Source organism: Lissotriton vulgaris, chromosome 12 (genome assembly GCF_964263255.1).
Source record: "Lissotriton vulgaris chromosome 12, aLisVul1.2, whole genome shotgun sequence".
Classification (NCBI taxonomy): Eukaryota; Metazoa; Chordata; class Amphibia; order Caudata; family Salamandridae; genus Lissotriton; species Lissotriton vulgaris.
Window position 1 is genome coordinate 473,115,762 of NC_141700.1, and position 26,950 is coordinate 473,142,711.

Consider the following 26,950-nt stretch of genomic DNA (forward strand, 5'->3'; position numbering starts at 1 on the left):
TCGCGGCATCTAAACTATGGAACACTTTGCCACAGTACATTAAGATGTCCCCATCACTTCTAAAGTTTCGTACAGCATTAAAGACTTGGCTGTTTGATCAGTAATTTAAGACATTTCATTATGAGCCTCCATGGAAAACTAGAGAATTATTCAGCGCCGAGGCGCCTACGGGTATTCGTTCGCGCTTAACAAATTATGAAAATAAAAAAATAAAATAAAATAGATTTAATGAAAATGAACCAGGTACTATAATAATCCCGGTAAATGTAAGAAGAACCATAACTATTAAACTTATAGAAAATGGACTATCATCCTGAGGTGGTACAGTCATATTTGTGGTAGAGGCCCATGAATATCGGCAGACAGAGGTATTCTATTCATGGATACATTTTCCAGCAGCAAACGCTGTGACACAAGATTTCCACTATTACAAAATAGAGGAACCTCCAGAGGAATACGCTCCTTTTGAGGACGTTGAAATTCCACTAACATACCAAGAGCACCTGCTCTGGTTTAATGGTGCCCTAAAACATCAAAATCACATTACCAGGCTCGGTCCACTAGGTAGACCAGGAGCCACGTGGCCGGTTCTTGCCAGCTACACACCACATCCTGACATTGAAAAAATGCCCTAGAGGACCTTTTTAAATTAGATCGGGAGGAGACGGAGCTGAGAAAGCCTCTTGTTAGACTAAACTATGGACTGGTTAGCTGTCCAGGACCGGAACCATATTTAATAGTGGTGAATAATCGACACCACAGATTTCTTCTGACAAGATTCCGCCTAAACCTGATTCATTACTCTTTAGGAGTTTTCCGTACCTGGTGCGCACCTGACAAGGCGGATCCCTGCACTTGTGATTTCTTTTCATTACAAGACACACTCCATTTTGTCATGTTTTGCAATCACTATGAAGTATGTAGACGGAAATATTTGTTACCACTCCTGAAGAAGGCGGGCTTTATTCAGGTGAGGCCCGCTCTAATATACCTAATGCAATTGGGTAACCCTTATATTATGTTCTGTGTGGCCATTTTTTTGACGGCAGCCACTCGCATAAGGAAAAATACCATCAGCCTACCGCAGATCCAAAGCTGTTTTGAGTAATGTTTCTCTTGTGTAAATATGTATTCTACTTTACTAAGGCAGTAGTACTGACAGTTTTTAAATGGTATATATATTTTTTAAAAACTCTTAATATTAGAAATTTCTCTTTTTAATATGTATTGTATTTTTAACATTGATGGAAAAAATGTACTGTACTGAAATTTGTTAGATTGTAACTTTTTGTAGAATTGTACCATGTCTTTTATGATATTAATTTTATCGAATAAAGAATATTTGACTGACTGACTGACTGAAAAAATGTCAGAGCCCAGCTAAAACAACTAATTAAAATACATAGACAATTGGTCCAATATGTCATGTGGACTTCAACAGTCCAACCGGCAATAAAAATTCCACAATACACCCCTCACCAGGGGAACACAAATAAAATCACACCACAGAATATACAATCAGCCATTGGCAAAATACCCACAAAACGGGAACAAATCCCATTCTGGTTAGCACAAAAAAATCACTCAAATCGAGTATTTCCTAATACTACACCTCATGAGAAACACAGAACTCTGACAATCTGTCTCCCAATGGGGATCGCACCACATGTGGAGGACTGTGACACTTGGGGCACAGTCTTTGCTTCGATTTACACAAAAACACATGGTGTTCCGTCTATGGCGGTTATACCAGACGTACTAAGACAGATTCAAAATGAATACGGTCCAGAACCTTCCTTAACCTTAGGTATGAAATTACTGAAAGATTTTAAACAGGTCTCGGCTATATTATTAGCCAACATAAAAGGAGAAGCAGCATCTGTGGCGATCCGCCAAAAATTGAAAGAAACAGACATAGCAGAACAACCTTTTGAACTTGCCAGAATCATAGAAAAATCCCATGAAGAACTAGGTAGAGATAGTTTGGGTTGGAAGCCACTAAAACCCCAACTAACTGAAAATCCTAAAAAAACCTTTATTAAAAATAATCTCAACACTCCAAAAAAGAGTTGGGAGGGTAATAAACAATCCACTCCCAGAGAAGAGAAAAACAGTTTCAGTCCAGAGGAAGGTCTCCTCAACGGAGAAATCGATCACCAGACCGAGGAAGCAAGTCTCCCTAAAAGGAACCCTCTGAAAAAAGATACAACCTTAGAGATAGGGATACATTGAGAAAACCTGACAGATATCAAGATATTGATACACGTCCCTCGCGATCTTTTCAGACTTCCTCACAGAAATCGGAAAGAAGAGGACGGTCAGAACACAAGGAAGAGCACGTCAAGTCCAAAGACAAGGAACCTGCTCATCAAAGTAAAAAATTACAATATCCAAAAAAGAAGGTAGCAAGTATTAAAATAAAACATGCCGAGGATACTGAGGACACAACTGAAAAATGGAGAGTGGGCCCAGACAATGCTAGACAGCGCAGCAGAAGTGACCATAGCTCGCAAGATCCTGATGAATCTTCTGGAGACAGTGGACACGAATGAATACATTCAAGTGGAAACTGCGGACACCAGAGTTAGCAAACCCCATAAATTATATGAAATAACATTGCGTATAGAGGGGGACAGAACTAGGAAAGTAAGGGGTCTCTTTTGGGACAACCTTTCGAAAGGCTATGACATCCTGTTAGCTGAAAAAGACTGGCCACCAGAGTTTGTCAGGGAGTGCCCTCATGGCGAAGAAATGATTATGCCTGCGTTCTCAAATCATAAAAATACAAATTTGCAAGAAAATGGGCAGTGGCCCAAGCCCCTGCTTTATATAAAAATCATGTAGGATGGGATGAGGATTCTCCTCCCCACAAAATCCAGTTAAAAAGTCAACCTACTGCACAAAGTCAGTACCCAGTTAAGCAAGAAGCTAAAAAAACAGTAAGAGAAATCTTAGATCAACTTGAATATCAAGGGGTAATTGAAACATGCACCTCACAAATGAACAATCCTTTGTTTCCTGTCTCCAAGCCAGACGATTCATATCGTCTAGTTTTGGACTACAGACACCTAAACTCCTGCTGCAAGACATTTGCAGTACAAAACTCACACAGTGCAGCACTAATGAATAACATCGTGCGCAAAAAATATAACATTGGATATCTCTAATGGATTCTTTTGTCAAAACATTGCACCTGAAAGCAGGTATTTGACCGCTTTCTCAACAATGGGGTCGCAAAAACAATTTTGTCGACTCCCACAGGGATTCAAGAATAGTCCAGGATTATTCTCAGCAAGAGTAACAGAGTTACTACAAATATATGATGATGAGGCATAATCTTATGTCGATGACATCGATCTAACAGATGACGACCTGGAGACACACTTGAAAAGAGTGAACACAATAATACTTGGGTTCGCAGCTGAAGGGTATAAATTCAACTTTAAAAAGTCACAAATTGCTCACCTAACTGTCCTATTTTTAGGATATGAATTATCAAGTGAAGGCAAAAGCCTAGCGGACAACTTCTTAGAAAAATGTGCAGTACTACAAGCACCAAAAACGCTGAAGAATTTACAATCAATACTAGGTTTCCTGAATTTCGGAAGAACATACATTCTAAATTATGCAGAGAGGGTTAAACCTCTCTACGAATTAATAAAACCTGATTTCAAACCAATTAATTGGACTCAGAAACACACAGAAATTTTAAGATCATTACAAACAGACATGTTAACTAAAACAAAATTATAAACACGGGCAAACAAACGCAAACTTTTAATCCAAGTCATCCCAGGAAGATGCGGATTCACATACCTAACCTCTAATGAGGGAGAAACGGTACCAATAGCTTACAAATCACACTTATACACACAAGCTGAAATAAAATTCAGTTCTACTGAAAAAATTCTGACAGCGGTTCAAACTGCTGTAGCAAAAGAAAGAGCCCTAGCCCAAGGCAAGAGCATATCTGTTTTAACAGCAGTATCAGCACTTGAGGCAGTAACAAGACCACGCATTCCGAATGCTGTGGCATTAAATCCAAAATGGATACAATGGGAAAATTCTGTTGCTGCAGAAGACGTGAAACACGCTTTTGACCCGAACATGAAAAAACTAGAAGATCTAGAATACAAACATGAATATCCTCTGTCAATCGAAATTCTTCCTCTGGAACAATACAACTGTGTAATCTACATGGACAGATTTGCACAACACTACAATGTGGATAAAAAATCCAACAATGCAGCGTGCGCGATTGTTAAAGGTCGCTGGCGCTTTGGTAAATTCAGACCGATAATCACCAAAACTGAATCACTCAGAAACTGTACAGCTCAGCGAGCTGAAATAAGATCTTTAAAGATGGAGCTTGAAAATTCCGCTCGTGAATTCCCCACACTAATAGTGTGCGATTCGCATTACTGCGTCCAGTCTTACAATAAGAGCATTCAGACCTGGATTCAAAAAGGATACGAAGATGACACAGGTGCCACAATAAAGCATAAAAAGCTATGCGAACAAGTAGTTCTTTTGCAGAAAGAACTACGAAAGACTCACATGATACATACAATGAGTCATCAACGTGATGGCGTTCACGATGCAGAGAATTAATTGGCTAACAGAGCCGCAGCGGTTCAACCGGCTTCCGTAGTCACAAAAAAGCGTACTAAAAAACAAATAGACGGTGAAACGCTACTGGTAGTAAAAGCCTCAATGACAGGCAACTATGCGGCGTTACCTCTAAATTATCCACTCGGAAATAAATACATAATTGATGCGAACTCCGTTCCTTTTGCTCAAATCCCTGGAGCGCGGGATAGAGTAATTCCAAACACGAACCGGAGAGCTTACTTGATTTAAGAAGAACACATGGGACAGGGTCTGAGGCACCAAGAGATCTTAAAATCTTTAATAGAATTACAAGCACAATACTGGTGGCCGGGGATGAGCTTGCAAATTTATAACTTTGCAATGGATTGTCAGGACTGCAATAGAGATCGCAGTTGTGAACCGGACCAGACATATGCCAAGACACCTCTTTTAGATAGCATCAGGTTATCTATACGCAGAAATCCTGTCGGAGAAATGCGTTCCCATAATTATTAAGACTAGATTCACTAAAGATGTAGGCCCCAGCGCTCGGCTGACGCCAGAACTGTTATAAAAGATTTGCGAGTCTTTATTGGCACATACGCAATTGGCATGCTACATTCTGACCAGGGTCCTGCGTTTAGCCCTCGAGCTTACAAAGAGGCCATGACCAGCATGGGCATTGCATTGCGGTACTCTTCTCCCTTCCATCCTGAGGGAAATGCGGTAGTGGAAAGAAAAAACCGTGACATAAAGCAATCTATAACGGCGAGGGTATTAGGTTCGGGTGATGGGTGGGTCAAACATGTAACAAGTGTCCAACGTAGTCTTAACAATCTGCCAAGAAATTCTCTAAAAGGTTTCACTCCTTACAAACTATTGTTCGGTACTAGAATTAAAATCCAGGACTTAGATTGTCAAACTTCAGTGGTGAAACAAAAAACCTTTGATATCAAAGATAGTTTGGCTGTTTTACAGGACTTGAATGAAACAAGAAAAAGGCTAAGTAACATAAAGTTAAAGCCAACAACCACTGAAGAACCACCTGTCTGGATCCCAAAGATTGGGGATCTAGTCAGAGAAAAGCTCGCAATGAAGAAGGAATTTGGGTCTTCTTACAGAAAAGCAGTACCTGTCTTAGCTGTCAGCGGAACCGCCCCTTGCTGGTAAAAAGGAGAACCGAGTTGTATCCATCGACCTGATAAAACCACAATCATGTGGCCAATAATAAGTAGTAGGCCCAGTGGACTCCCAAGAAGTAGCAGAAGACCAAATCTTGCTACAATCCAAGAGGTTCAAACTGAAAGACTAATCACTTTTGACAAACCTTCAGTGAATAAAAAAAGTACTATGCAACAAAGCCATGGAACGTGTGCCTCTTGAAACCCAAATTGCAACAGTTTGTCAAGAAACACCAGTCTACAATGATGTAGCATCAGACTATGCTATTGAAACAAAGAAAGATCCAAAGACTAATGAAAATCCGGAAGGAATTCCAACAATTGACAGAACTGCATCTGGCTACTTCATCAATTTCGAGGACTTTTCCAATGATCCAAGTGAGCATGGGGACAAGCCAGCAACAAAAACTTTCAAAAAAAAAATGACTGAACTCGTTCATCAACTAAAAGAAACATATCTGATGTCTCCATGGATTGAATTTTGGATTGTGTTAGGTGTACTTTTCCTCCTACTTTGGCTCATCATGGTTCTATGTTTGGGAACATTTATTGATGGAAAATATAGTACAATGGACACAGCAAGTCAGAACATCAACTTGGTCCTAAAGCCTCACAGATCCTCTCACATCGAGAAAAGAGAACTATCATCAGTGAACATCACAGCCAATCCACTACCCGGTGGGGTAGCATGGGACAAAACTGATTAGGAAATCTATGGCCCGATTGAGCTCTTGAAATATCCACATCAGTTCAAGGTTTCATTTTGTGACACCAAGTACTTTCTCTGATGATTGGGACTTTGAAAATATTAATAATATGATGGCAGATTTACAAATGTCAGCTAAATTCATAGAACATGATTATTTGCAGGGTTCATCAAATTATGAAGAATTATATTGCTATAATCATTTTGGTCATCACTATTTGCATAAATATGCTCAACCTAGAAATGTTTTTACTTATATTCAATGGGAACATTGTCCTACTCCGCCAATAGGCAGCTCGAAAACATTTTATAAAAAATTCCAATACTTCTCAGGGTTTAACAACAGTGATCCAGAAACGTTTCATTTTAAAATGTTAAATAAGACAGGAATGAAAACAATGTTGACAAATACTAAATTGATTTATTCTGAACATTTTTATGACAAAATGTCTACATTTGGTTTTGAATTTTGGACAAACAACATTGAAACAAAAACCATCTGGGGTACAAAAGACTGGCAGGTACAAGGTCTAGAAGCATTATTTAGAGCCTGCATGATCCCAGAACAAATAATGTTCCTGAATGACACCATTCAACAAACAACCTGTCTTGGTTTAGCCAAGATAAAAGACTTAAATAAACCGTCTATTCCAAAGCCCATACTTGATAGTAATAGCACTACAGATGTGGAGATAGACGTATCCCATATTTTACACCAAAACAGAACAAATCCTGATTGGAAAAAATGGTTGATCTGGCCCACAGACACAAATAATTGTCAAGATAGATTCCTGAACAAAATACAGGGGTTCAAACAGACCAGGCCAGACCCAAGATATTCCCAGAGACAACATCCAGGGATAGTTACAACATACAGTGTAGGGAAAATATGCCTTGAGTGGCTACAAAAATCCACACTGGATGAAATTAAGCAACACTTGACTTTACTTAAAGACGGTGCTGACTTGCGAGATTTCATACTGGGACCTCGCAAACAGCGTCAAAAACGTTTCATATAAGCCGGTATATACGCTGCTTACAACGAAGCTTGGAAAGTAACGCAAATTGAAACTGCAGAAAAAATATGAGAAATTGATCGTATTAATTTGGAAAACTCACTTTCTGTAGTGGACAATGGGTTAACGACTCTGTCCTCCAGAATATATTCACTGGACAGCATTGTATCATCTGCTATTGATATAATAGAGCAGGACTTGCTAATGTTACAACATGGTCAGTCCCAGATACGTTCTATTGTACAGCTAGGCTGGACGCTACAAAACTTGCGTTCAGGCTACGTGCCATGGCGTCTAATCAACATAACGTCATTATTTTCTATCTTTAACCTTACTGATAAACAAATCAGTTTGCCACAAAAAGGAGCAGACTATACGATTCTGAGCATTGAAAAACTTGAGAGATTACCATTGACAATGTCAGAGAGACCTGTCATTGAATGGATAATACACGGAACAATTCCAATTCCAATAACAACTTTCCAGTTTAAGTATTGCCAAAAATATATACCAGCAGGCCTGTATGAAAGGTTGGGCAAAGGATACATCAAATCGACCTGGAATTTACCTTATACACACAAATGTTATAGTGAAGGGAAGAAAGAGGTATTTCTTAGTGGTAACAATTATAAAAAATCACTAAGCGGTACACTTCTGTGTCAAGGTATTAACTTGCATGGAGCCTGCGAAGGTTCGTCAAACAACCTTTCATGTCATCTGCACGGCACCCCTACTACACAGATAGAGCCCTTTTTCAGACAACTATCCAACGGTAGCTACATTCTAATAAGTGACCACAGCTGTTGTGGCATGGTGCCAGGAAAAGCCTATCTCGTAACTATTACTTCCAGGGTCATTTGCTGTATGCAAATATTGTATCCAAACAGCAATCCAGACATGGAGGCGGCAATATGGCCTTATGTAAATATCTCTTCTATTCGAATTGATACTTTAAGCAGAATGAAGTCTATTCTTTTACAGACAACTATGCCTTTAACCTCGTCCAAAGAGACGTATGATCTGCAAGTTGCAAGGACAGCGGCAGAGATACATACTCTATTATCGACAAATTGCCCCGTGCATTTCGTAGAAATGTTAAGTCAAATCTTAAACATGTCAGATACCAGTGGCATCGCACATGTATTTAAGACCATTTTTTCGGGACTGCTAACACCCTTCGAAGCAGTTCTTGGCATCTTCCCGAATTTTGTGCATTCTCTTTTCGGTGGCCTGCCTCTTATTTTGGGACTCGTAGCAGGAATTTTATTTTTGTTCCTTCTGCTCATATATGGCAAGCCAAGTCACAGACAAAACTCTGGCTACGATGGAAGAAACGATCCTAGCAATACGATACCGAGAACGTATCACTAAAGTCCTTGGATTGGCCCGGCTAAGAGATCTGAATACTACCTGGTTTCTTTCATTCAGACCAAATTGGCAAAATGGCATCTTACCTGTGCTTCGATGTCTGCTATGCGGAGAATAATGTGTGTTGGACGTCTGTCTTACACTACCATCAGCAGTACCAATGGATATCGATGCTTTGCTTTGTCCGGTAACGACTCATGCAATGTGTTGTCCCCAGCGGCTACCTATTCTGATGACGGCATTCGTTGAGACTTCACCATTACGATTAGGTGGCGGTGAAGTACGAGATGAAAGCGGCACCACACAGGTACAACCTTCCGTGAACATTGCTGATCCTGACATCGATGATGGCAATGCATCGCACATATCCACTATTTCCACCTTTTCGGAGTTGGCCCAACTTTCACCTACTGTTGTAGACGCATTTTTTGCCGGCCTATCTGAAGTAATGTTCTCCCCTAACAACGAGAATAATATTTGAAATAGCGAGCTCACAGCGTTGCCTGAACTCGGAATTCGGCCTTCAGTTTTGATAAACAACACTACTGAAAACATTTGGAACTATTTTTTCCTCTGAAAGCGAAATTATTTTTTCCACTTCCAAAATATTTACCTTTTTTTGGCACATAGTACTCTGCTTAAAGTAGAACTATTCTTAGAGAACAGAGCTTCTATTTTTAGAGACACTAGAGACAATATTTTACCTCAGCCTCTAGCACATGTTCAGTATTGTATAAATATGTGATGAAATGGTCTCAACCTTTTTTTTTTTTGTATTCAGAGCCATTTTATAAATGTAATTTTCGCAATTCATTCAGCCAATATTTATATATGCATTTCCTGAATGATACCACTGCTTAAAAACGTACAGTATAATACTCATTTTTCGTGTATCTATACCATTTCAAATGCATTTTATGTATTTTGGGGTGGGCTGGAAAACACATGCATACCTATATGTTTATATATTGCTTAGTATTTAGTAATGATGGACATTATACGTGGAGTGGGTGTTGTGAATGTATCTAGGACCCTATTTAAATATTCCTGATTCATGCCCTTATGCGGTTATAACAATACATATCCTTATAAAGGCATAAGAATCATATCCATATTTAGTCATAGCCAATGCGGTCCAAATACGGCAAGGCTACTTCCCTGGACTCCTAGAAAGTACAACGCATTCTTTAAACAAACCAAACCTCCAGCGGCCCGGGAATTCCCCCTGCTTTTGTTTTGATTTGTCCTAGAACTCCTGAGAGTCCTGAAGATCTGCCAGTTCTTAGTGACAGTTCTTAAGTGACGTCTTATGTCCAACCTTACGTCAAAACACAGCACCTTTCAGGTATAAATATACCAACGTTGCCTGAAGCAAACACATGGTGGTTGGGAGCAGAGCGGCTATCTACTTGCCCGAAGCCCAGCTGATGCGAGAGCCGAAGGAAGCCGTCTCTCCCATTTGACGCACTGGGAAAGAAGTTGCCTTTTCTCCTGCCGAGAAATTCCAGCTCCAGTGTTTCCAGTCACCCTTGCGGGTTGCTGGGAGATCGAGTCCTGAGAACGAGATACAAGACCTCCTTCATTCTATAACCAAGGTACGGAGCTGATTAAAACCTTAAGAGAATTCTTGATTCAGATTCTTGGCAAAAACCAACATAAGTTAAAAACTGCAACTTACTTACTCCTCCCCACGTATTAGGCTTAAGTCAGGTACACCGGTGTAGGCGTATCTTAGAAGCACCAGTTGAGTACGTTAGTCAATGTTTTTATGTATGTATATATTTTATCTGTTTTAAAGTATCATATGGCTAAGAAACCATATCAATGCTTTTACAGTATTATTTTATAATACTCCTTTTACTGTACGCACTTTACTTCATGATAAGTATTGCTATTGTGGCAATTCATTTCTCTTGCATGAGAAGAAGACTGCTCAATAAATACCAACTTTTATTGAAAACGCCCGTCTCTCTATTTCTCTGCACTCTGGTGAAATTAAGCATGCATGATTGACTAAGTGAAATAGCTGTCTATTGTTTTCACGCGACTCTAGAGATATACTCTTTATTCTGAGGGAGCAAAGTTGTCATGTTTATGCGGTTGTCAGAAACTAATCCCTTCTTGTCTAATCAGGGAAGTTAACCCCTCCCTGTTCATTCGAGAAAGTTTCTAGTGACCTCTGAGCTAGCTGGCAAACCTAATTAAGTCTAACATAGTCAGTAGAGACCTAGATGACCTCAGTCCTACGTCTACACTGCTGTTTATGTTATTCCAATGCGCAGAGCCTATTAGGAATATAGGGACTACACTACAAAATGTGGTCCTAACTTCCAAAAAGTAAGGAGTACAATGACGCTACTGTAAGAGAGTAGGATCTGCTTCTTATAGTTACGCCCACTTTTAGCTGAGGTGTCACTGTTTTTTTTACTTTAGTCTGGCTGGGGCCCTGCTATCCAGGATCCCAGCCTAGCTGCTTCCTCTCTAAACTAATTGCATGTACTGTAGATACACCACAGATTGGCTTCTGGGGTACCCTTATAAGTCCCTAGTATATGGTATCCTATATACCAGGGCATAGGTGCCCCAGAGGTCTCGCAAAGGGCTGCAGCATGAATTATGCCACCCCTGAGTGACCACTCAAAATGACACAACAGGACTGCTACAGCAGCCTGTGTAAGGTGGTGTATGCACCGCTTACTTAGATATAGGTTCCCTATACCTACCTTATATCACTGCACATATAAACCTATCAGTCACCCCTAAGGCAGGCCTTATCAATCCTGAAGGCTGGGTGCTGGGTTTTGTGGGAGAGGGTGCCCATGCTGAGCAGGGCCCCTCGGCAGCCTTCTGAATCTATTATCCAGGGTTGTTCTGTGATGCACAAGACTTAAGTGCATTATAACCTCGCGGTAAATGCTAATTTTGGAATGGCTGCAAGGAAACATGTCATGTGTGATGTCAAACACCTTGGAATCATACCTCCCTGTCAGTCCTGGCGGGGGAGGTATGATTCCACCCTCCTAGAGGGAGAAACGGGACTACACCAGTACACCCTGTACCAGCTTTACAGAACCCTGGCATCACAAAATGGATGCTGCAGCCACAGACACAAGTCTGGCCTCCTGCTGCTGGACGAAACTCCAGCAGGGGAGGCCATGACAATAGGTTTCATGTCACAGGGAGGTATAACCACCTCCCAGACAGGCTTTAGTGTATTGGGGCTGGGTGGGTGCACTCTAAGAGTGCTTTGATGTCTGCATTGGGGGCACATTTGGTGTCCCTGTGCATAGTCCAGCTCAAACCTATTGCAGCAGCTACCAGCCCCTGCTCTAGCGCGAAACTCTACAAAGGAAATGGGTGTAGCCACCCCTCTATCCTGACCCTCCCATAGGTGGGTCCCCAGAATTTGTCCCACCTCTTTCATGGGTATAAAGTAGGACCCCCCCAGACTACACGACTGTAGATTTACCTGGACGAAACTCTGATACATAATTCTGGAACTTCAACGATCTACAAGGCGCTAGATAACTGAAGAATCTCCCTTGGAGTAAAGAAGTTACTCCCCTGCTTGGCAGGCACCAAAGACGCATCTGTCCGGTTTGCATATTCAAGGCTCCTGAAGACTCTGAAAAATTTTGCACCACAGGAGATGGGTTCCCGCGCTCTAGGAGGTTGATCTGTGCACTCAGCAAGTCTGAGGCCTGTATCCCCGTGGAGACCATGCAACCCGCACCCCTGGACACCGCGACCATTTGTAGAAGCATCAGCTTTGAGACGACCTCTGAGGCTGAGCTTTGGGTTACTTATAGCCCTGACCCCAAGCAGCAATTCAACCGAAGATTGCCGGCCTACACTCCACGAGTGTTCCGTGAGCTGGCCCTTTGTGTTTTCTCTTGAGGTCCCTTCGCGATCCCTGGTCCGTCGACTGTTGGGTCCCTGTGAAGGCAACTGTAACTTTGATTCGGCTTCCCTGGTTGTTCCAGACGTGCCCTTGCTCTCCATTGCTGGGGAGTCCCCAAGACCTTGCTAGCCCGCACCTAAGCATCTTTTCTCTTCCTGTGTGGGTTGCTGTTGTCAAGGCTTGTTGTATTCAATCCGAGCTCCGACACCCCAGCACTCGACATCCTTCGTGGGACAGCTCGAATCCGGATCTTGGTTGTCGTAGACGTCTCCTGGTCTCCGTGGCTGCAGAGTTAAGCTTCACCTATTCGCACCTGAAGCACCCGACATCGGTGGGCATTCGTCTATCGCGCTCATGGTCATTGGCAAGTGACCCAGACTCTGTCCCCTCGGCTTTCAGGTTCTTCACATCTTCGATCCAGGCTTGGATCCCTCCGGACACTTTCCTTCTTCCCGGCAGCAGCACTTAGCAGCAGGTCGCCATTGAAAACGACGACGCGACCCAACACCATTTGACACCTATGCACCCGGCTTCCCTGGGTGAGGTAACTCGAGTGCTCCGGTGCTCCCGTGGGTGTTGGCCCTAGAACCCCCTAAGTCTAAAGTAGTTTGCTCAGAGCCCTCTCCTAAGTGTGTTTTAACTTTAAAATTCCACAGGCGACTTTACCCATCAATGCTAACGGAGCTCGCAGCTGTGTTCTCACACTGCACAGATCCCCGTGGGTCCCCTGTGTCACTACCTTGGGTGGTTCCTTGGAGTCCCGGCGATTCTACAGGCTCTAGGCACTGTGTCTAGTCAAGTAGTGGTTTTTATATCACTTTCTTAATATATGGTTTGGTCTCCCCCTGGGGCCCATTGTATATTGTGATATTTACTAAAGTTCAATTGTGTTGACATTGTGTATCTTGTTCTCAAATCTCATAAAGATATTAGTAGAGTGTGTTTAGAAATAAATACATATATGTTATATATACCTTGTGTGGTTCACCTTTCATTTGGTCACTCAAGAGGTTATAATCTGGTAAACCAAGCTGCTTTACACTCCTTTAAGACTTAGCCTGAAGGTTGCTCTCCATAGCTACCACTAGGACAGCTTTCAATAAAGGTTGTCTTAAATTTATCATCAATAAGGGTTGTTTGGACTTGTGCAAGGTGCCCACTAGAACTAGTGGACACCATATGCCAGACCAACTACTCACACCTACTTCAAAACCTTATCTGTAACACTGATTGCATGATGTGATGTGCTTTGATGCATATCCTACCAGTGCATAAACACATTAATAGTATTCGGAAGATAAGTGCTATACAGATCCATACCTGACTGGACAGGTTTAAAGCAGAAGATTAAAATGCATTCAGGAAATAATTCTGAAATAAGCAAGTCATCTTTCGGCTGTTCAACTGCAAATCACAAGTGAGACAGAAAATGTAAACTTACCCAGTGACATGAGTGCATGGTGAATCTCCTTCATCACATTCCTATAAAGCTCCTTCTGCCAGTCATTTAAAAGCTTCCATTCTTCTTCAGAGAAATAGGCAGATGCATCATGAAGGATACCGTGCATCTTGAAAAGAAAACATTGCATCACTTGCTCAGCAATATAATAAGATTCTGTATCACATTGAGAAATACAATATTTTATTTGTGTTGAGCAAGGTAAAACTTTAGTTTACCAACAATATCTTACCCTAATAATAAAGTGGGGTCCGTTTTGCTATTCCTGGTCATTGGTGGGGGAAACTACAATCCCCAGGTCACTTCGCGGCAGGCGTGCCGACAACCACCCAGTTCCTAGGCACCTGGACGTGCATTTAAGGGCAGGGGCTACCTGCAGCGCTGGGTTTCATTTTGCTGTTCCTGGTCATCGGTGGGGGAAACTACAATCCCCAGGTCACTTTGCAGCCGGCGTGCCTCCAACCACGGAGGTCCAACGCGCCTTGAGGCGCATTTAAGGCCAGGGGCCTCCTGCAGCGCGGGGTCCATTTTGCTGTTCCTGATCATCGGTGGGGGAAACTACAATCTCCAGGTCACTTTGCAGCAGGCATGCCTCCAACCACGGAGTTTTAATGCGCTGGAGGCGCATTTAAGGCTGGAAGCCTCCCGCAGCGCGGGGTCCGTTTTGCTGTTCCTGGTCATTGGTGGGGGGGGGAACTACATTCCCCAGGTCACTTTGCAGCCGGCGTCCTGTCAACCACGGATTTCCTACGCGCCTGGAAGCGTATTTAAGGCCGGTGGCCTCCCGCAGCATGGGGGTCCGTTTAGCTGTTCCTGGTCATCAGTGGAGGAAACTACAATCCCCAGGTCACTTTGCGGCTGGTGTGCCACCAACCACGCAGTTCCTAGGTGTCTGGAGATGCATATAAGGCCGGGGGCCTCCCGCAGCACAGAGGTCTGTTTTGCTGTTCCTGGTCATCAGTGGGGGGAAACTACAATCCCCAGGTCACTTTGTGGCAGGCCTGCCGCCAACCACGCAGTTCCTACGTGCCTGGAGGCGCATAGAAGGCCGGGGGCCTCCTGCAGCGCAGGGGTTCGTTTTGCTGTTCCTGGTCATTGGTGGGGGAAACTACAATACCCAGGTCACTTTGTGGCGGGCGTGCCGCCAACCACGCAGTTCCTACGTGCCTGGAGGTGCATAGAAGGCCGGGAGGCCTCCTGCAGAGCAGGGGTTCGTTTTGCTGTTCCTGGTCATTGGTGGGGAAAACTACAATCCCCAGGACACTTTGTGGCAGGCGTGCTGCCACCCACACAGTTCCTACATGCCTGGAGGTGCATATAAGGCCGGGGGCTTCCTGCAGGGAAGGGGTTTGTTTTGCTGTTCCTGGTCATTGGTAGGGGAAACTACAATACCCGGGCCATTTTGTGGCCGGCGTGCCACCAACCACGCAGTTCCTACGTGCCTGGCGGGGCATATAAGGCCGGGATGCCTCCTGCAGCACAGGCGTTAGTTTTGCTGTTCCTGGTCATTGGTGGGGAAAACTACAATCCCCAGGACACTTTGTTGCAGGCGTGCTGCCAACCATGCAGTTCCTACATGTCTGGAGATGCATTTAAGGCCGGGGGCCTATCGCATCGTGCGGTTCCATTGTGCGGTTCCTGGTCATTGGTGGGGAAAACTACAATCCCCAGGTCACTTTGCGGCTGGCGTGCCGCCAACCACACAGTTCCTATACGCCTGGAGGTGCATTTAAGGCTGGGGGCCTCCCGCAGTGCGGGTGTCCATTTTGCTGTTCCTGGTCATTGGTGGGGGAAACTACAATCCCCAGGTCACTTTGCTGCCCGCGTGCCACCAACCACGCAGTTCCTACGCGCCTGGAGGAGCATTTAGGTCCAGGGACCTCCTGCAGCAAAGGACGCGCACGGGCGAGCCCGGGCCATACCAGGGCAAAGCCCGGGCCACGGGCGGGCTGGTCTGCACCCAGAAGAGGCTGGGCCACCCCTTTGAACACTGCAGCGCAAGGATTGATAAGCACCATTGAAGATAGTGTGTGTCACGGTTGTGCCAATTTTAAAACCTGTCCTGGCCATCTGAGCTTAACAATGGTAAAGCGTAAAGTAGAGGATGTTGCAAATCATGATCACAACATAAATAAATTAAAGAAATCAGGTCCAGCCAAGCATGGGGTCAGAACAGGGACTACTGCTCTTGATCAAACCAAATTAGCAGACATTGATACATTAATTGGTGAGGTTGAGCAGCTGCTTACATCAAGTAATCCTAGGGGTAAGGGAAAAATGGTGAAAGTTCCAGCTATGTTCAAGGCATCAAGTGCCCCTAGACTCTTTAGATAGACTTTAGATACGACCTTGGTTAAGAGCCCTTGTACATCACGTGCAGCCCGAGCAATGGAGCTGGAAAGGCAAGGTATTGGCCTTGCTCCTGTTTTAGATCAGGCCCCTGCTTTACCTCAGCCTGCTGATATTAACACTGTGGATCATTCTAATAAGACCCCTTGCTCTCTTTATCCAACAATTACAGTGATCCCGAATGTGCCCTGTTTTAACCAATTCGACCCTATTCAACCTATGGATGATCCGGCAGGAGTTAAATCATCGGAAGCGTCACAACAGAACAATCCCCCCACTGTCTCCTTGACAAAGTTGCAAAGTGTACATACAGTTATGATGAGCAATCTAGTGGACAATGAACTGTTGTATGGTAAAATGAATGAGCTTTGCATTCAACTTTATTTATTTATTTTATTTATTTAAAAGGTGTTATAAAGCGCTGCTGGACCCAGGTGTATCAGAGCGCTTTACATGGTAAATAAACATGTTATAATACAATATACCATTGACAATGAGCACAAAAATTCAAACAAGATAAAAACATTGCTTTAAATGAGTGAAGGGGCAAAGGAACAGAGGGATAGAAGAAGGGACAAAGGGAGTTAAAATTAGAGAGAGAGACGGGGGTGAAATGAGGGAGAGCGAGTGGAAAAAGGGGGAGAGGGGTTGGGTAATACTAGCAAATCAGAGCATAGAGGTAATGAGTAGGGACAAAGTCAGTAACATTAAGAACCCCAATATTTATTGAGGAGGAGAAGTTTGAGTCTTTTTTTGAAGAGAGGCTAAGAGAGGTTACAGCGAAGATACTTGGGGAGTGAATTCCAAATTGTAGGAGCATTGCCAGAGAATGCACGCGATTGGGTCTTATTACATTTTAGTTTAGGAGGGATAAGGACAAGGGAGTTAGTGCTCCTCAGGGTCCTGGAGGACCCTGCCTTCTGTAGTTTGCTAGAAAGGTAGGAAGGGGTGTTTTGGTGAAGAGCTTTGTGCGTAATGCAGGCGATCTTGTAGGTGGATCGACCTTCAATTGGGAGCCAGTTTAGGTTTCTGAGAACAGGAGAGATATGGTCAAATTTTTTACAGTCAGAAATAAGTCTGGCAGCTAGGTTGAGAACAGATTTAATCGGTGCTAGGTGGCCAGCAAGAGTGGTGTTACCATAGTCAATCCTGGAAAGGACAAGAGATTGGACAACGATTTTGAAATCATCTGCTGGAATGAAGGGTTTAATTTATTTGAGGTGATGAAGGGAGAAAAGAGCACTTTTGGCTGCATTTTTGATGTGGGGGATGAGATTAAGATTATGATCGATGCTGATACCTAGGGATTTGACAGAGTTAGAGGTGGAGAGGGAGCAATTAAGTGCATTGATATCATTGATCCAGAGTTGAACGGGAAGGGAATTATTTTTGGGAGTGAAAAGGATGATTTCAGTTTTTTTAGGATTAAGTTTGAGATGATTAAAATGGAACCATGATTAGACTTTGATCAGGGTGTCATTGATGTGGAGGATGTCATTGTGGGATTTGATCCTGTAGTATAGTTGAGTATCGTCGGCATAGAGGTGGTAACTGATTTTGGCTTCTTTGAGAATGAGGGTGAGTGGTTCCATAAAAAGATTGAATAGGGTTGGGGAGAGGATAGACCCTTGAGGGACACCGAGTGAGACCGGTTGAGGTTTGGAGAGGCAGTGACTGAGCTTAATTTGTTGTGATCGATTTTGAAGGAACGAGGAGAACCATTTGAGTACAGTGCCTTCAAAGCCAAAACGATCTTTGAGGGTGTTAAGAAGGGTGGGATGGTGGACTGTATCGAAAGCAGCTGAGAAATCGAGGAGGATTATTAGTGAGGATTCGCCTTTGTCTAAAGAGCGATGAATGTCATCTGTAATATTGAGCATAGCAGTTTCGGTGCTGCACCCCTTTCTAAAACCAGATTGTAAAACGTCAAGGAGATTGAAGAAGATGATATTGTCATTTAATTGAGACAGGACACATTTTTCAAGGGCTTTAGAGAGGAGGGGAAGGTTCGAGATAGGGCGTAGATTGTTCAGGTCATTAGGGTCAGTGGTGGGGTTTTTAAGAATGGGGGAGATTTGACCTAGCTGAAGGGAGGCAGGAACACAGCCAGTGGAAAGTGAGGAGATGATATCGGTCCATAAAGGGGCAATGATGTATTTGAGTTCCTGACTAAATGGGCGGGGAGAGGATCTTTAGAGTGAGAGGATGGTTTGAGTTTAGAAATTATGTTGATGATGGTGGTTTCTGATAATGGACTAAATTCGCTCCATAGGGCCTTGTTTTTAGAGAGAAGATCTGTCCAAGAAGTATTAGGAAGGGGTAGAACAGGGAGGGGTTGAGATGAGTCGAGATGTGGGAGAGAGGAGGACAAAAGTGAATAAGGAATGTTCGGGAGGGTATGTTGGTTGAGGGGCGGTTGGAGACAGAGAGGAGGGGGGAAGAGAAAGATAGTTCGATGTTGTTGACTTTATTCGAAAAGAAGCTGGCAATTTCTTCGCATCTTTCCACAGAGGCTGTTAAAATAGGAGGGCCAGAGGAAGTTTGTTTTTTAACAATGTTAAAAAGTTCTCAAAGGCGGTTTCTGGCCTGGTCAAGTTGTGACCGGAAAAAGGAGGCCTTTACGTTAAAGATATGTTTTTTGTAATGGGCTCTGGTGGTTCTCAAGAGAGCCAGGTTGTCAGACGAGGGATGACTTCTCCAAGCTCGTTCTGATTGTCTGAGGGCCCGTCTTTCATTATTGAGTTCAGCATTGAACCAGGATTTGGGAGGGATGTTTTTTAGTTTTTTTAGTTTAATTGGGGCAATTAGGTCGAGGGCACCAACAATAGATTTATTATAATGGTCAGTAAGTTTGTTGGTGCTATGAGAGGGAGGGGGGAGAAGTAATCGAGTTTTAATTGCGGATTCCAATTCACTAGGAGGAATAAGGTGAAGGTTGCGAGTGGGTTTCATAGGTTAAGTTCTAATAAGGGCGGTGCGAGTAATGGGGTTATTCAGGGTGAAAAGGATGAGGTGGTGATCAGACCAGTCTACAGGAAGGATATTAGAGAGAGAGGCCAGATCCTTGCTCGTCACAATAGCATTGAGGGTGGCACCTTTGGTGTGAGTAGGGGCAAGGCAGAGTTGGGTCAGGTCAGTGATGTCTAAAGTTTCTTTAAATTGGAGGACAGCAGGGTCATCAATTTTGTTCCAGTGGATGTTTTAATCATCAAGGAAGAGATTCTTGGAGTGGGAGAGCGATGCTTGAATAATAAGATCGGTCATCTCTTCGGTGAAGGGGAGACAATTTCCAGGGGGGTGGTAAATGGTGTGAAATCGAGTGGTGGGAAAGCCAGGAAAGGAGAGGTCGGCGCAAAGGTATTCAAAGGACGAGGGTCTTGGAGCTGGACAAGTGAGATGTCGAGTTGATCCTTAAAGAGAAGGGCAAAGCGTCCTCCTATTTGATCGATTCTATCTTTCTTAATGATAGAGTAGCCTGGAGGGATGAGCAAGCTGAGGATAGGAGTGGAGTGGATGGTGAGCCAAGTTTCAGTTAGGAATGCAATGTCTACGTTTTCACTTAGAATGGTTTCCGCAATCTCAGTTGCGTAGCAGGAGGCGGATCTGCAGTTTATCAACAGGCAGCAGAGGGGAGAGGGGACAGGTAATGGGGTGGGGGGGCAGGGGGGGAATAGTTCTAAGTAGTTGGGGAGGTCTCGATGTCGGGTAAGGTGGGAGTCTGTTCGTTCCTAAGAGAACTGGGATAGAAGATTGACAGATAGGGGGGTGGTGTGCAAGGTTGGAGAGGGAGAGACAGGGGAGTGTCTAGAAAAGTTAGCTCCTGATGTAGTAGGGCAGGTATCCCGTTGAGGGGGGGGAGGTCGTGATGGTATTACAGGGTGGGACGCTTAAGGAGGGATCTGTGTGATTGGATCGGATAGTGTAGATACAGGGGAGGGGAGGAGTGTCAGTGTTGGTAACAGCTATAGGTGGTCTGTTTGTGGGTGGATTGAGATGAGTGTCGAAGTGCGACGGTATGGTGCATTGCGAGGCTTTTGATGTGTGGTTACTATCATCGAATGTACTGACTCGAAAAATCTAAGCTCTCATGTAATTGTTGTTGCAGCTGTAGGAGCTCTGGAAAGTCACACAATGGGTAGACTCGTCCATTTGGGGTGGCCAGGGATACAGAGTAGGTTCCTGTTTCCATTATAAGGGGCTTGGAGAAATGTTGCACTGAAGAACTTACTGACCCTACAGGTCCTAGTACCCTTAATAACAACACTTATTTAATGTCTGTAAAACAGAATTGGCATTGGGAATTACCTCCTTCAGGTGTGGCACCCAATCCTGTTTTTACGTATCTCCCTACATTATTGCCCCAGTGGGCACCAACCACATGTCAGTGAGTAGGTTGCACAACATAATACCACCACATCACTGTCTCTCATGGGGTTTCCTCCTCTTATACTATGTTTACTGGCTCTGCTCCATACCCACCTGCAAGGATATTTCCCTTGAAGTTTGATCCTCAACTATCTAGGGAAAAACAAAAATCCAATAGGTCCATATACAAGGTACAGGTTCCCAAACTGAACAAAGATGATAAGGAGGATACTGAGGCACTGATCAATAAGGTGATCTATTGGCTAAGACATGAGCAGAACTGCCTATCCATAATAAGATCTGATATTGTATTTGGGAAAAAGGCGCACAACTCCATCCTCACAGTATGACCAAATTCATGTTGTCCTACTCTTGAATGTTCAGGCTGAAAATGTAATCAATTTTGAATTACGTACCTGTGACTGTGCCGGGAAAAAACAAACAGGAATTTAACTAGAAGCATTCTCCCCACTATTGAGGGAACGGACTGGCCAACAGAATGAGGGTTTTGCCCATGCAACTGATGATTTTAATGTTTCTAGTTCTCATTCTCCTGCTTTGTTATCTCCCATGAATGCACCAGATTGACTGTACAAATGGCATATGTGCCCAAGTAACAGTACGGGTCGTAAGAGACTCGGGGCAACATGGGATGTAATGGTTAACTGTGTATAAACCATGTAGATGAAGTATCGCCGCCAGGTACTAATTATCCCCTTCGATGCTCATGACGAGCTCAGCTCGTCATGAGGTACACCTCTTGTACGCTCATGACGAGCTGAGCTCGTCATGATTGCATTGTTTTCTGAGTTCTTCAGCACAGCAGGGGAATTGCTGCAGCAATGATGGTGTTATAATAAGGATGCTACGCGAGATAAGGCCTAAAGCTTACCGGAAACATAGGATAATGATGATTGCAATACTTTACGACCCCCTGATGAACAAACAAGAGCTCAAAGTCTCTCAGGGCTTAACTCTAACACCAATATAGCTGATGGCTCGGATATTCTCTCGAGCTTAAATTTACTGTCCTGGAATTTAGCTGATATAAACCCGAAGCTATGTGATCAGGACTGGTTAAGGTAGATCACAAGTTTTGATGTTTGTCTGTTACAGGAGACATGGGCTACAGAGAGTCTCTACCTGCATTGCACTTTGGCAGAGCTAGTGGAGGGCTTTTAACCTTGATAAAGAATAGGTGTTTTAGCACTTTAACTCCCTTGGAAATAGACTGACGAGACCCAATGGGGACTCTAGTCACTCTACCATCTTGTTCTTCTCTGGCAATATTTAACATCTATGTTAGATCAGTAAAGCATATCGATACATCCACTACTTTAGTATTGTTCGATACTGTATTGGATGTTTTACCCTCTGATACAAGAATAATGGTAGCGGGAGATTTTCATACTCCTTTGGAACCCTGCTCCTTTTTAACAGAGATCACAGCAGAGGAAGACGAGCACTGGGGAATTCCAAAACTGTTAACAGCCCAAAGAAATGTTTTTACTTCCTGTGCACTACTAGTAGTCTCGCTGGTTACTAGTAGAGGCCTGAGAGCCCTTAATGGTTGTACCATCTCTGACCCTCTGCGTGCATCAACATTTAAGAGAGGTATATGCGCAAGTGTAATTGATTATGTATTAACTGATGTGAGAATGTGGCCAGTACTAGCTGATATGCCTATTAATGTAAGGTCTGTTATTTAACTTAACTAACTTGAGGTGACATTTGCTGGACAGCCCTTGGGACAAGGGTACGTTGCCCTGCATACGGCTGTCTTTGCACCTCCAGTATCAAACAATCGTCGCACTGTTAAATAGCCCAAATTTATGGCAAACCCAGAAGTCTATTATGAACTCAATAAACAGTATGCTGCCTCCTTTGAACAGTATGAGGGGATAGACCCAGCTAGAATACCTATTTTATCAGTCCATAACCAGGTGTTTGATGAACTCCAGAAGATCTTTTATAAAGAGGTAACTGTTACTAATATGACACATCCTAGATCAATGTTTGGTTTGAATCTGCAAGCAAAGCAACAAATAATTCACTAAAACGTGCAATTATTGAGGGTGATTTGAGGCAAAATTCGTACTGTCAGAGGAATCTACAAATCCCAACTTATACAGGCTAAAAGAGATTGGAAAGATACATTCTGGCAGGACCTTCTTGCAGCCAGTAAACTCAAGGACAGTAGAGCCTTTTGGAAACTAGTAACACAAAATAACCATGAAAATGCTTAGTACCCAAGTTTTAATATATCACCTGGAAACTGGGTGGCCCATTTTTCATCACTAAATTCGTTAAGAAAGCCTGATGATTCAGCCTATGTGATTAATATAGCTGAAGATACAACTTTACCTCATTCAGAGCAAAAGCCATACAATAATCCTATCTTGTTTAGTCTAGAAGAGACAAATAGTGCAATACTTTCTCTTAAATTATCTAAGGCACCTGGGCACGATAAAATTCCGGGTGACCTTTTTAAGTCAGAGCCACTCATCTGGTCAATTTATTTTAACCTTTTACCGAATGCCATTACGGCCGGGGGAGCTGTCCCTGATTCATTGAGGGGGCCGAGACAAAAATAATATTTAAAAAAGGGAGACACTAATAATCCAGCCAACTATAGGCCAATAAACCTGTTAGATAATGCTACAAAAAAATTCAGTCTGCAAGTTCTGAATAAACTAACAGAATGGATGGATGAAAAACAAATACTTTCTCCCTTCCAAGCTGGCTTCAGATCGAAAATTAGTACTATGGAACAGATTTTTAGATTTTCTTTATTGCACTGGAAAACTGTCCTTGTACACCAGGGCACGCTGTATGTTGCATTTATAGATCTTAGAGCTGCCTTTGACCTCATTTCCCGTTCCAATTTGTGGCAGGTCCTACTTAACCTAGGTACCCCCAGCGATCTTATACATTTACTGAGTACGTTACACAAGAATAATTATGCCCAGGTACCCTGGGGACAGGGTGGTGAACAGAACGCATTCCAATTGAATGGGGAGTCAGGCAAGACTGTGTGCTCGCTGTAGGAGAGTAGGGTCTGCTTTCTATGGTTACCCCCACTTTTTGCTGCGATTCTCTAGGTTTTTCGACTTTAGTCTGGCTGTGGCCCTGCTAATCAAGCCCACAGCCTAGCTGTTCTCTCTCTAAATTGATACTATGTACTTTATATACATACCAGATTGGTTACTGGGTCACCCTTGTGAGCCCCTGTATAGTGTACCCGAGGTACCCAGGGCATAGGTGCACCCTAGACCTACCAGGGGATGCAGCATGTGTTGTGCCACCCCTGGTTTGCCTTCCAAACTGACACCACATGTCTGTTCACACAGCCTGGGTAAGGTGGTGTAATCATCCCTTACATAGATTTAGTATACCTATATCTATATACATATATAGATACATATACACCTATAAGCCACTCCTACGGCAGACATTGACAATCCAGAAGGTAGAGTGCTTGGTTTCATGTGAGAGGGTGCCCTAGCATGAGCTGAGCCCCTCTGCAGCTTTCAGAACCATCTCCTAATAGCTGTTCTATGATATAGCCAACCCATATACTCTTAAGTGCATTATAATCCTCGCAGTTAATGCTAACTTTGGTTTGGCTTTATCAAAACATGTCGTGTAAGGTGTCAAACGCTCTGGAATACTAGCCCCCCCCCCCCCGCCAGTCCTGGCGGCGGGGGTAGCATTTCACCCTTCTAGAGGGAGAAGACATGTAGTTACTGGTAAACCCGATTAAAGTTTAACAGAGCCGCAGCATCACAAAATGGATGCTGCTGCCACAGACACAAGTCTGCCCTCCTGCTGCTGGACGAAACTCCGACAGGAGAGGCATGGACAATAAGTTTCCTGTCCAAGGAGGTGCTGGCAACTCCCCAGACAGGCTTTTGTGTATTGGGGCAGGGAGGGCTGCATTCAGTGAATGCTTTCCAGACACTGCCTGGAGCACACTAGGTGCTCCATGCATTTCCCAGTTCAAACAGGTTGCTGGGGCACCCTGCCCGAGCTCTGCTGCGAAACTGGACAATGGGAAAGGGGTGTAACCACCCCCTTCCCAGGCCCACCCATAGGACGGACCTTACAGGTAGTCCAACCCCTAAACTTAGTATAAGTATAGGAGCTGTGTCCCTAGGACCTTAGATTACCCTGAACGAAACTTTGAAACATAAATCCTGGACCTTCGACGTTCCATATCGACTGGAATACGAGAGACATCCCCCTTATGGTCAAGGAGTGACCACCCTGTTCAAACAGGCACCAACAGCAACTTTGCCGGTCTGCATTTTCGAGGCTCCCGCTGGATACCGAAGAATCTGCGACACAGGACACGGACTTCCAGACATCTCTGACTCAGACCTTCGCTCACAGCAAAGCTGAGACCGGTGGCGGACACGAGAGACGTGGGAACGGAACTCCTGGACATCCTGCATTTCGCTAACTGCATCGACTCCAGAGGTATCTCGCAGTTGTGCATTGGGGTACTGGAAGCCCCAGCCCGAGCACCATTTGCACCGAAGCTCAGGCCCTCACACTCCGCGAGTGTCCCATGGGTCCCGCTTTTGCATTTCAGCTCGACGAGTCTTCCTGGTTCCTAGTCCGTTGGCTAGTGAGCCCCTGGAAGACTCCATCTTGAATCTAACTTGTTTTCCTGGTTGCTCCAGGCTTGCTCCAGCTTCCCTACAAAGGAGAAGCGCCACAGACCTTGCTGGTCTGCACTGAACCCAATCTCGACATCCTGCGTGGATTGCGTTTGCCAAGGCTTGTTGGGTCCAATCCGGATTCCGACACAGCAGTCAACTAGATCCTTCGTGGGACAGCTCGAATCCAGATCCTGGTCGTCGTCGACGCCTCCTGGACCTTGTGGCTGAAAAGACAAGCTTCACCTTTTCACCTGAAATCACCCGACATTGGCTGGCAGCTTTTCATCGCCATCCTGGTCACTGGCAAGTGACCCAGACTCTGTCCTTTCAGCTTTCAGGTTCTTCAAAGCTTCGATCCACCTGGACACCTTTCCTCTGGTCGCATGCAGCAATTCTTTGCAGCTCTCCATTGAAATCGCTGACGAAACCCGACATCAAAAGACACCTATGCACCCGGCTTCCGTGGGTGAGGTAACACGAGTACTCTGGTAGTCTCGAAGGTATTGGCCCTCCTCGTGTCTAAGTCTAAAAGGGTTTCATCGTAGTCCATCCGGAAGTATCCTTAAATTGTAAAATTGTAACTTCTTTGTTTCCCATAGAAAGTCAATGGTAACCCGCAGCTGTGTTTAGACACTGCATGCTTCTCCCCTGGGCCTCCTACTTCCTAACCTTTGGTTGCTTAGAGTAGCCCCAGCGATTCCACAGGCCCCATGCCTGCTTTCTAATTCTCACATGGTTCTTAAACCACTTTTTTAGTATATGGTTTGTGAGGCCTCTAGGGCAAAATGTATACTGTGCAACTTATTGTATGCTAATTGAGTAACTTTTACCTCTGACCTCATAAAGAGTGCAGAGGGGTTGTGTTTAGAATAAATACATATATATTTGATATATACCTTGTGTGGTGTGCTTTCATTTGGTACTCAAGGGATTATAATTGGTAAAACAACTTGCTTAACATCGCCTACTGAAGTCTTAGCCTGATGACTGCTGGTCCACGCTACCACTAGGATAGCTTTCTATAAGGTTGACTTTACAACCACCATCAATATGGGTCGATTAGACTGGTGCAAGGTGCCCACTAGAACTAGTGGACATCATATGCCAGGCTAACTTCTCACACTCACCCCTACTTTATTTTGACCTCTACCTAAATTATGTAGTCAAGGATTTGGAAAATTGTGTAAATGACTCCCCAATGCTGAAAAACAGGCAGGTACCGATTTTATTATTTGCCAATGACTCACTACTCATTTCTAAGTCTCCCATGGGTCTGCTTACCCTGGTAAACACATTTTTAGGCTTCTGCAATGAAAGGGGTCTCGAGCTCAATGTTAATGAAACTAAATTC

General features: G+C 43.9%; 1 protein-coding gene across 1 annotated transcript in view; it reads right to left on the reverse strand.

The window, feature by feature from the left end:
• Nucleotides 1–26,950, reverse strand: part of LOC147676795 (zinc finger protein 10-like) — a 455,065-nt gene that overhangs the window by 399,558 nt on the left and 28,557 nt on the right. The window contains exon 2 of the mRNA XM_086945221.1: nt 14,204–14,330. Within this exon, the coding sequence (XP_086801347.1) occupies nt 14,204–14,330 (127 nt within the window). The remainder of the gene's footprint in view (nt 1–14,203; nt 14,331–26,950) is intronic.